The following is an 11,071-nucleotide window of genomic DNA, read 5'->3' on the forward strand; positions in this document are numbered from 1 at the left end:
CCACAACAACTTTGTATATGGTATCTTGGTTCCACCTGTTCATGTAAAAAATGTTCTAGCCACATGCATGTTTTGGAAGACAAAGTATTTCCCACACAACCAAGGCCCTCTTGGACAGACCTGAACTAGCGGTCCAAAGATATGATCTACAAGCAGATTGAATCACTTTAAGGACCTTTTCAGGGATAATAAATACCTGGAACCAGTAGGTTTGCAGACTATTTAACACTGATTTAATGAGTTGTAGACGGCCATCATAAGTCAACAGTTTTGCAGTCCAAGAATCAATTCTTGCCATAACCTTTTAAATGAGAGGCCGATACTGAAAAGCAAGTTAAGTTAGTGATGTTGTAAAATACTTCATCCGATTTTTAATACTCGCTACGTTTGTGATTTCTACATTATTCACGTAGTATACTTTGATCATTGTTGGTGATTTATATGTAAGGTAAAACATAGTCACGTGGGATCTTGTTAGATTTGTCTTAATGTTATTGTCAAAATATTAACTTTTTGCTTAAAGAGAATTAAATATATTAATGATCAAAGTTATGCATTGGTATGCGTGAAAGTGACAAACGTTGCGAGTACAAATTAACGGAGGAAGTAATAAAAGTTAGTGATGTTGTAGAATAGTAAACAAATATAGTAATGATGTAGTTTAAAAATACTTTTTGCCAAAAGAAATTAATTTCACTAAGTAAAAATTAAGTAAAGATGATAAAATATTATTTCGTACTAAATATCGGGCCACTTTTAACTTTCAAAACTAGGGAAAAAAATATTACTTTTATAATTACCATTGATTAGGAAAAAAAATTGTGATTGAGAAAATTCCTAAGTAATATTTTGTACATTTTTAGCCAACTTGACATGTGCAATATTTATTAACCCGAGTTAAAATTGAACCATGGTTAGGGTTTTAACCCATCTAAGAAAAACTAATGTTTAGGTTATAGCCTAACAAAATACCTTTAAATACAAGGAAAACTCACGAGTCCTTTTTTTTTGTTTTTAATTTTTGGGTATTATTTGTGTAAATAATTTCTTTAGGGTTTCTGTATTTTATCAGAAGTCATAATTTCAGGGTGAAAAAAAAAATCTTCATCAACATAATTTGAAGAAAAATGGGAATTTTATATTCATGATCAAAATTCCAAAATATGGGTAAGTTATCGCAATTTTCTATTTCCAATTTTTTTTTTTATTTGATTTGTTACTGTTCCATTTCATCTTTAAAATGTGATTAGGGTTTGATTGGTTAGTGAACTTGAATGTTAGTCAAATTTTGCTTACTGTTTCTGCTAAATTAGCTGAATAATTGCTTGAAATTAGTATGACCTTTTACTGGGATTTCAACCTTGATAGATCTGTAGCAAACGGGTTTTTTCAAAATTTGGGGTTTTCGCAGTTTGATTTGAGCTAAGTTACTGTAAGATGTCGTAGTCGCATTTTTTTGCCGATGTAAAGGTGAAATTTCTGCTGTTTGTGTTTACGAATTTTGCAATTTAAGACCAAAATTACGTTCGTAGGAATGTGGGATTACTTGTTTTTAGTCTTCTGATCTGGTAAAAGAGGATTGGAGGTTTGAGATGAGGAGCTAGTCGGTAGAAAGAATCGTCGAGGGAAAAGCTGTGAATTTTTTGGGGCGATCCCATCGGGAGCTAAAAATCGTTTGTTGGACTGGGAGATTATAGCTTGGATCATTATTTTCTTAGAATTCTTACCCATATTCATCATGATGTTTGTTTGTGGCCACAACTGTATCTATTGCTCTTTAAATAAGTTTTTGTGAATTTTGTTATTTCTTCATTTTGTTACCATACCATAACTGTTCATGTGTTTCCAAGTCCGTTCTATTTCTGAGATACCAACTCGAAAGGAGGTAAATAGATTATTGTATGATATTTTGGCAATCTATGGACGAAGAGAACCTATCAAATAGGCCAGAACAAGAAGCTGCATAGGATATAGGACCAGTTTGTTGATTCAGTAACCATCCCCTAATTTCACATGTAATTTTAGATATTTGGTGTGCCCGAACTTGTTTTTCTTTCAACTTAAACATGATTACACTTGGATGCTAGTAACAAGGACGTTAAGGGCGTGGTAGCAATGGGGTCAATTGGAGTGTAAATGTTTTGATATGCAGTCCTTAATCTACTCTGTATATGCCTGTTTTACTGGATGCTGTCGGTTGGTTTTAGCACTCTTGACTTTAAGAGCTTTTGATATTAAACCCTTTTTGAGAGGAACATTGTGTTTCATGCTTATAATCATGTTTGTGACTAGTTGACGCAATAGAGAGGTCAGCGATGGCTTATCTTATTTAGTTGTCAGTTTTTCAACTTTGATATTTCATGCAGGAACTTGTCTGTGGTAGAAGGCACTTAGTGATCTTTCACAAAAGAGCGAAAGCAGACTCAAGACATTTGGTTCTGAGGTTTAACAGTATACTTGATACGAGAAATCCTTTGTAGAAATGGAATGTAACAAAGATGAGGCTGGTAAGGCTAAAGAACTTGCTGAGAAGAAGTTTGTGGAGAAGGATTTAATGGGAGCAAGGAAATTTGCATTGAAGGCTCTTAACTTGTTTCCTGGACTAGAGGGCCTTCAACCAATGCTGGCAACTCTAAATATTTACCTCTCTGCTGAGCGAAAAATTAATGGAGAAGTTGATTGGTATGGAGTACTTGGTGTTGATCCATCAAGTGATGATGAAACAGTGAAGAAAATGTACAGGAAACTTGCCCTTACTCTTCACCCTGACAAAAACAAATCTGTTGGTGCAGAGGGAGCATTCAAAATTCTTTCTGAAGCTTGGAGTTTATTGTCTGACAAAGGCAGGAGAACAACATATGACCAAAAGAGATGCGTAAAGAAGGTGTTTGAGAAAGTCATACCAAAGAAGCCTTCAAAACCAGTTGGCAAGAACAGTATTCGTCGTTCTGTCAACAATGGTAATTTTAACATGAAGAGTCAGAATGCCCCGAATCCCCATTTAATAAATTTAGTACGTCCACCACAACGTAATACATTCTGGACTATGTGTACCACTTGCAAAATGCAATTTGAGTATGTGCTTGTCTACCTCAACAAAAAGCTTGAATGCTACAACTGCAAGGAGGCTTTTCAGGCAATACAAATCCCACCTCCGGAGACAAATGCTAATCCACCACAAGCTGCTCGATTGCCCCAATACCCCGTTGCCTCAGGTATGAATATGATTCTGCTCTGCTTCATCTTTTTTAAATGCATAAAAATCAAATGTATAAAGCCCAGGAGCTGTCTGAATGTTGTATTTTTGTTTGCATCATAACATTAGTACATCACCATACTATGTGTTTATACCATTACCTGGTTCTCTAGATCTCACCTTGGGCATGTAAAGGTGTTTAAAAGTACTGACTTTTATTGGTAGAATTTTGAAGAGACTATTTAGCCTTACCCATGCAATTTGAGGAGTCTGCTTCAGTTTACAAATAGGTACTGAATGAGAACATGTGAAGTATTGGTTAGTTGAGTTTAAGGTGTTCTGTTTCTGGATAAAATTAGCGTTTTCCTTACTTTTATCAGAATGCTTAAATGTGATCACTAGTACTGTAGATTTTGTTTTTCTCTTCTTAGCCTAAATTGAGCCAAAAAGTAATGTTGTAATTGTGAACATACTTCAGGAAATGCAGGAAGCATGCCTGCTGCAGCTTCCTCAGCTGCGCAAGCCATGAATGGTACGAAGAGAATGCATGAAAATTCACAAGCCAGTGCTACCTTGGAGGCTGTAATGAAGAGCAAAAGTAATACCTTCAAGGGTAATGTCGGGGAAGCTAATGGAGCAGGCTCTACGGTGAACGGTCAGAAGCCTAAAAGAAGAAGACGTGCAAGTGAACATAAGGTGAATGACAGTGGAATTGCAAAGACCGAATGGCAGTTGAGGGGAAATGCAGCTTCTAGCATTGGGGTTTCAAATGGATTTCAGAATGGTATTACTGAAACAGAGAGGGTATCTTTTTTTGGGACTAGATTTCCAGCTATCTCAAGAGAATTGACACTACTTGAGACTCGATATATGTTGATGGCAAAAGCAAAGACTGAAATTTGCAAAAAACTGGAAGAATATAAGAACATGGATGGCAAGCTGAAGGCTTCAAACACAGAGGGTGGTTTGAGAGAAAAAGAAAAGACGAAATTATCTAGTTCTAAAACTCAGCCAAATTCTGTAGTAAGAACCGTTGGAAGCAAGCCTGAAGCATGTGCACAAGTCAAGCACCCAGATATAAAACTCAAGACCGATTCATCCTCCAATGAACCTGACTCCGAGGTAACCGAGCATGTACCATTGTCTATGACTGTTCCAGATGCGGATTTCCATGATTTTGACAACGACCGAACTGAAAAGTCTTTTGGTGACAATCAAGTATGGGCAGCTTATGACAATGAAGATGGTATGCCCCGGTACTATGCCATGGTTCATAGTGTGATCTCGAAGAAGCCATTTAAGATGCGCATCAGTTGGCTAAACTCTAAAAGCACCTCTGAGTTCGGGTCCATAAACTGGGTTGGGTGTGGGTTCTACAAAACGAATGGAGATTTTAGAGTAGGTAGGCATGAAATCAACAAAAGTGTGAATTCCTTCTCACATAGAGTGAAATGGACGAAAGGAGCAAGAGGGGCCATCCGAATATATCCAAGTAAGGGAGATATATGGGCTTTATACAGGAATTGGTCCTCTGAGTGGGACGAGCATACCCCGGATGAGGTAGTGCACCAATATGACATGGTGGAGGTCCTTGATGATTACAACGAGGAGAAAGGAGCAACTGTCATTCCCCTGGTGAAGGTTACTGGTTTCAAGACTGTGTTCCGCAAACAAATGGATCAGGAACAAGTCAGGGTAATTCCAAGGGAAGAAATGTTCAGATTTTCCCATCAAGTTCCTTCATTCTTGCTTACTGGTGAAGAATCTGCTACTGCCCCCAAGGGTTGCTGGGAGCTTGACCCTGCTGCTACCCCAGTCGAACTACTTGAGGTGATGACAACAGAAGTTAAAGCGGAAAATACTGAGAAAGCTGCAAGAGATGGTGTATCTGATATGACAGAAGCAAGTTGGAGTAACATTGCAACAAGTGAAGCACAGAAGATAGGAGAGGGGACAAGTTTTGAGGTGGGTGCTTCAGTTGGATAGAGATCATGAAAAGAAACAGGAACATCATACTGATTTATCGTAATTTATTTGAACATAAAATGGTATGGGGAATTTTTTTTGCGAGTGCTGAAGATTTGAAAGACGTTAGAGGTATCATGGGATGTTTCATGCAGTAGCTGGTCTCCTTTCTTCAGGTTTTGCTCGAGGGAACCAATCGCATAATCATTTTTTTTTGGTATGGGGGATCTTTTGTGTAGTGTACAGCTTCAGTTACCACAGGCAAACAGGTCTTTTTTTGTTCTTATAGGTACAGAAACTTGAAAAGTCCAACCTTCTAATTTAGTTTCAGAATACTAACTTTTGGGAGCTGGCCATGAAAGCAATTCTTTACATCTTTACTCTGGTAGTTCGTCACTGATGATGCTACCTTTGCAAACATTCATTTTGCAAATTGCAGACTTTTCTGATTTATATTTGCCATTTTGTTTTGATCAGTTTCATATTTTATAGCAAACAGCAAGGGAGGGAAAAAAAACTCCTGGATCTTTCTCTGAATTCCTTTTCCTATTTGAGATCTCAGTCATATTTATCAACTATTGTTTGATCATACTTACTATGGTAAGTCTGTGGCTGGTGCTGTAGCCTGTACAATTTCGTTTATGTATTGCTTAAATTATTTCTTGAAAGCCTGTAATTGTTCATTTGTGCTTCAGGCTTCTGAGTATTATATTCAGGATAAACTACAAATGTTATGCCTGCTGAAGCGGTCTCATATAAACTCCTTTGGTTGGTGGACAGTGGTAACCGGCTTTGTGTAGGCACGCCGTTACACGTCGACCTGCTGCGGTTTTTCCAGTAGAGGTTGAGCAAATGAAATATGAAGATAGTTTCTGAACAACTGTTGCATTTTGAAGGAATTGGAGGAAGTACACTGTATATATATATTTTTATCAGGAAAGAAAGCAAGAAGAACTACTTACAATCACCATGAATGATGAGTTACAAGCTTTAGGAACATAAATTTTTTTCCGCGCGACACATGCCTCTCTCGGTCCCAACTGAAAATTCATTCCCGTAATCTTTCATGTACCATACTTTTCATACACAAAATTTTGTAAAAGATAGTCAATTTGCTAATTATCATATAACATATTATGTTTTATCAAAAACAAAAAATATAACATATTATGTCATTAATCTCTATCTGATTGACGTGCTAATACCATAATTGATTCGTACTAATCACTATTCAACCTATTAAATAACTTTTATACTTTTTATGTGACATTTATTGACGTTTTTGAGTGAAAATTATTTGCAGTGTGTTTATAGCAAGAAATCACATATAATTAGGAAGTTCGATCCAAGTCTAGTTTTGCCAAACCAATTTTTTACTTGGATAGAGTAGAAGATTAGAAGCCAACATAAAAACAGAAAAAAAAAAAAAAAACAAAAACAATTGGTCAATGGTCCACCAATGCCAACTCCTCTTCAATAATTATATTTTATTCATAGAATAAAATAGTAACCGAAGTACCTATCCAACCGAACTCCCTGATTGGCTAATACCATCCACATCACACCCCCAAACCCATTAAACAAATAATTTAAAAATTAAAATAATCCAAAACATTTTTTATTTTTATTAAAAAAAAGGAAAAGCGACCTTTCCCTCTTCCCAAATCCCACACCCAACACATTCCCATATCTTACAGAAATCTGTACTACACTCTCTCTACCTTATCCCTCTCTTTCTCTCTCCTCTTCAGACCAACTCACCGGGAAAAATGGAACAACAAACCCCGCCACCATCCCAACCACCTCCTCCACCACAACAACCACCTTCAACCACCGGGTACCCACCGCAACCAGGTCCATATCACCACCTCCTCCAACAACAACAACAACAGCTGAATTTGTTCTGGTCCTTCCAACGCCAAGAGATTGAAACCGCCAACGATTTCAAGAATCATTCACTCCCTTTAGCCCGCATTAAGAAGATCATGAAGGCTGACGAAGACGTGCGCATGATCTCCGCCGAAGCGCCCATCCTCTTCGCTAAAGCCTGCGAGCTTTTCATCCTTGAGCTCACCATCCGATCGTGGCTGCACGCGGAGGAGAACAAGCGGCGTACGTTGCAGAAGAATGACATCGCAGCGGCGATTACGCGCACCGATATCTTTGATTTCCTAGTGGATATTGTGCCGAGAGATGAGATCAAGGATGAGGGGTGCGCTGTTGGGTTAGGGGGGATGGGTGGGATGGTAGGGCCTACTGGGGTGGTGGGGCCACCGGGTGTAGGAGTGGGACCGACAGCCAGTGGGGTGCCGTATTATTATCCGCCTATGGGACAGCCGGCGCCGACGGGGGTTATGATTGGGAGGCCGGCGATGGATGTGGGGATGTATGGGGTTGCAGCGCCACAGCCTCCGCCATCGTCTGCTTGGCAGAGTGTGTGGCAGAGTGGACATGCGGCTACTGGGGATGATGGGTCGTATGTGAGTGGTACTAGTGCTGGTGGGGGGAATAGTGGCCAGGGTAATCTTGATGGCCAGAGGTAATTTTTTCAATTTCCTGTTTTATGAATTATGATTCAAGTGTTTTTGTGTTTGGATCCGATTGAATTGAGGAAACATTTCATGTTTACATGGAATGTCTCCATTATCATTTTTTATTCTGGGTTGTTTTGAATATTAAATGAATTTCTTGGTAGTAGTAATATGAGTTTTTTAATTAGGTGAGTCATTGATGTAATGATTTGTAGTTGCTGATTGGTGGAAGAGCTTTTAGGTGGAGGGGGCATGAATAGGCATGTACTATTACTATTATTATATGCTCCGTACGCACTCCGTACAAACTCAGAAGCATGCAGCCAATGAATGAGCCAATGCTTGATTGAAAATCTCAACTACTTCGTATAGTTTTAATGGTTTCTTGCTATGACTGATGAGGTTGTACACTACTACAAATGATTCTGTTTAACACGACAGGTTTCTAGAATATTGTTGTTGTTGTTCTTAATTGGTCTATTCCAACACTCGGAATAAGCTGTTGCTTTAAGATGGGAGATGTTTCTTATATTGATTTCTCAATTCCCCACTCTCGTAACAAGCTTTATTGCTGAGTGTTTAATTAAACAAGCAGTTTTATTTTGGTTGTGATGTATTTGAGGTTATTGAGCACCTCTTGTCTATGCTTTGCTCGTGTGATAAAATGAGGGCAAATTACACGCTTTACAGCCTTACATGATGTTTCTGAAAAGTTGAATTCTTAATTGTTTTGATATTTGTATCATTCCCAATAAAAGAATCCATCTACTCCAAGGATGGAAATGATGGATATAGCATTGAGTTTTACATTTAAAAAAACTCTGATTTATGCTGCCATGTTATCCTTTGCCAGTGAAAATTTTGGCAAGTAATCATGCTAGTCTCTACTTAGGTCCATGTATTGACAAACAATGGAATGTAGTAGTTGTATACTTCTGATTTTATTTAGGGCTAACCAGTGGTGAAATTTTCTGAAAGAAGATGAGGGCTGATACCATTGACCTCGGCAATGTCTAAATTCATTAGTGCCCCGCCCCCCCAGAGAGGAGGAGGAATGGAGGATTAAACAGGGTCTTGGAGTGTTAGTAGTAGGCTGGCAACGATGGTGCTTAAGCAAGAACGAAAACCACTATGGAGAGATAAAACATTGGCACTTGATAACTCATATTTAGACATGAGTACGTGCCCTTGTAACAGAACTGTGAAAATTTTCTATTATTTGGTCTAAAACAAATTGTAGATGTTTTCATTTCCTGCCAAAGTGTCAAGGATCTAACACGGATAATTGAGGTTACTTAAGTTAACAGTCCGATTAACATAGGAGAGATGGAGGATTCCTCTTCTATGGGGCTTGATGGAGTAATTGCAAGTTGTCACAGCTTTAGAAAAATCGGTTACATCTTTTCTTTTGTGACTCAGGTTTTCTGAAGAGCTCAAGGACTGGTAATATGGACACAAGTTTCAGCTGTTGAGCTGAACACTTAGAAACATAATATTTGAATTGGATAGCTTTCTAAAACATTGGAGAAGAAACAATTCAAAGTCTCGTCCTGAAGCTGGTAGTATTCATAACTATACTACATTCCAGTTGTTCATTGTTTGTGAAAGTTTCTTTATTTTCTATTCTAGCATGTGCATAGTTAGACACTGTAATTCCAGGCGAGAGCTTAACACTGAGGCTTAGGAACATGAATCAAACTCATTTAAGTAAAACTTAACTGAGCACAAGGAGGTTAAGAATGCTGAAGAAAGAGAGAATATAAATGAGCTTTGGTGTGGTATTATGTTGTGCTTTTGTGAAGAATACATTCTGCTGTATTACCTAAAACTTCCCTAATTCCGCTGACAGGAATAGGCATCTTAACACTGTCAAAAGTCGAAGCCACACCCCAAACAAGTCTTAAAAGGCATTCATGATTTCATGACCCATTTCGTCCATTTTGGTTTTCAGTTGAGTTATAATGCTATGCGTGGAAGATCATGCCCTCTAACATTGTAGGAAATGAGGTAGCTTAGGTAGTAGAGACACCAATTCCACAATTACAGAGCTCATGCCCTTTAAGTTTTTTTATTGATGCTTGTTTAAACTACTGTGAAACAACAGTTGAGTTCTTGGGCATTATCTTTGGTTACATATCAACTGTTGCAGCTGTGCTGATCAAACGACAATTAAGTTTTTGTTGTAGTATTGACTAGTTTCCCATGAACTTGTTCGAGGTTTTGGAGCTTGTTTTCTGTATCTGAATTATTGTCTGACACAGAAAAAGGACTAATGCGATGGATTTTCATTTCCATGTTGCATGATTGTCTTCTACTACTGCCTGAGCGATGCTGTTGCTTTCTTCATTCCCTTGTAGAAGTATCACAAGTAATATCTATATTAGTAAATATGGCAACTTGTTTCGAAATATAGAATGCTCCCTTTACTGCTGGGTGATCTGGTTTTTGATGAATCTGTATATTCATTAGTTGGTTTAATGTAATGTTGAAGTACCAAGTCACCTGATTAGTGATGAAGAGCTTGATCTGCTTCTTGAATTTTGTTTTTTTGATTTTTCATATTCCTTTCTACAGGTCTGTCTGATTTATTCCTTAATAAAAAGCTGAGTTATTTATACAACATTTTTGTGTTATTGCAGCTAATCAATTCATTCGCCGATATGTCTACCAGTGGGGGTTGTATGTAGGGTGATGAGGCGTGCTGATCTCCGTACAGGTTTGGGCATGCTTATGAACTCCTAGAGCACAGTTCACCCTGGTATTATTAATTATTAATTAATTTGCATATAATTGCTAATGTAATGACTTCAGAACTGCTAGAAACATTAAATCTTGTTCAGTGGCAGTCAAAACTCTAAATGATTATTGTATTTGCAGTGCATTCTTAGCATCGCTTACTCCGTATTATGTTAGCTGCAGGGAGAACTGACCTCGCACCATTGCCAATTTGCCACCTCCCCTTTAATTGTCAAATAAGCTTTGTTAGAAAAACAGAAAAGGCGCATATATGGGGAAACATAATCAACTTCAACGTGTTCTTGTGTATTTTTGGTTGATTTCTTACAATAGATAACTCATTAATTAAAATCGTATTAGACGCCATTTTTTACACACTTTTGACTAGTTTACATTGCTCCGGAAATAACTATCGGCACATTAACCGCAAACGAAGCATGGCCAGGCCCCGTGTCACTGTCTGAGTTTTTGACAATGGTTTCGTGTGCCGCACTCTTACCTATTGGGCGGCAAGGGCGCGAGCCTTGTACCAAATGGGTGTCTTGGGGTTCGTAGGGTACGAACAAGTGTTTGATTCCAAAGGAGCACTCTTGGCTATTGACGACAAGAGTGAGGGATGGGGTCGATCGGGACGCTTGTGTGC

General features: G+C 38.2%; 2 protein-coding genes across 6 annotated transcripts; both read left to right on the plus strand.

The window, feature by feature from the left end:
* Positions 1–957: 957 nt before the first annotated feature.
* Positions 958–6,385, plus strand: LOC110787276 (uncharacterized). Of its 4 annotated transcripts, XR_008921059.1 has the most exons (5): positions 979–1,167; positions 2,367–3,215; positions 3,675–5,450; positions 5,639–5,761; positions 5,857–6,385. XR_008921059.1 is itself a non-coding variant. In XM_021991867.2 (3 exons), the coding sequence occupies exons 2-3, from the start codon at positions 2,483–2,485 to the stop codon at positions 5,180–5,182; spliced, it is 2,241 nt and encodes a 746-aa protein (XP_021847559.1). In that variant the 5' UTR covers positions 958–1,167; positions 2,367–2,482; the 3' UTR covers positions 5,183–5,579. The 4 variants fall into 4 exon arrangements, 2 of the variants coding, with proteins under 2 accessions (XP_021847559.1, XP_056684545.1); XR_002533059.2 differs by having other exon boundaries at positions 5,639–6,385; XM_021991867.2 differs by lacking the exons at positions 5,639–5,761; positions 5,857–6,385 and having other exon boundaries at positions 958–1,167; positions 3,675–5,579.
* A 423-nt stretch (positions 6,386–6,808) lies between these two features.
* LOC110787277 (nuclear transcription factor Y subunit C-1) lies at positions 6,809–10,589 on the plus strand. Of its 2 annotated transcripts, none has more exons than XM_021991869.2 (2): positions 6,809–7,700; positions 10,332–10,589. In XM_021991869.2, the coding sequence occupies exons 1-2, from the start codon at positions 6,931–6,933 to the stop codon at positions 10,333–10,335; spliced, it is 774 nt and encodes a 257-aa protein (XP_021847561.1). In that variant the 5' UTR covers positions 6,809–6,930; the 3' UTR covers positions 10,336–10,589. The 2 variants fall into 2 exon arrangements, with proteins under 2 accessions (XP_021847561.1, XP_056684546.1); XM_056828568.1 differs by lacking the exon at positions 10,332–10,589 and adding an exon at positions 9,112–9,254.
* The last annotated feature ends 482 nt before the right edge of the window (positions 10,590–11,071 follow it).

Source organism: Spinacia oleracea, chromosome 5, assembly GCF_020520425.1.
Source record: "Spinacia oleracea cultivar Varoflay chromosome 5, BTI_SOV_V1, whole genome shotgun sequence".
Taxonomy (NCBI): Eukaryota; Viridiplantae; Streptophyta; class Magnoliopsida; order Caryophyllales; family Amaranthaceae; genus Spinacia; species Spinacia oleracea.

Bases quoted from the DNA above. Each gene is read 5' to 3' on its own strand.
- LOC110787276 (XM_021991867.2), top strand. From the start codon at position 2,483: ATGGAATGTAACAAAGATGAGGCTGGTAAGGCTAAAGAACTTGCTGAG. The intron at 3,216-3,674 runs GTATGAATATGA...AACATACTTCAG, and splicing joins CCAATACCCCGTTGCCTCAG to GAAATGCAGGAAGCATGCCT.
- LOC110787277 (XM_056828568.1), top strand. From the start codon at position 6,931: ATGGAACAACAAACCCCGCCACCATCCCAACCACCTCCTCCACCACAA. The intron at 7,701-9,111 runs GTAATTTTTTCA...TTTGTGACTCAG, and splicing joins GGTAATCTTGATGGCCAGAG to GTTTTCTGAAGAGCTCAAGG.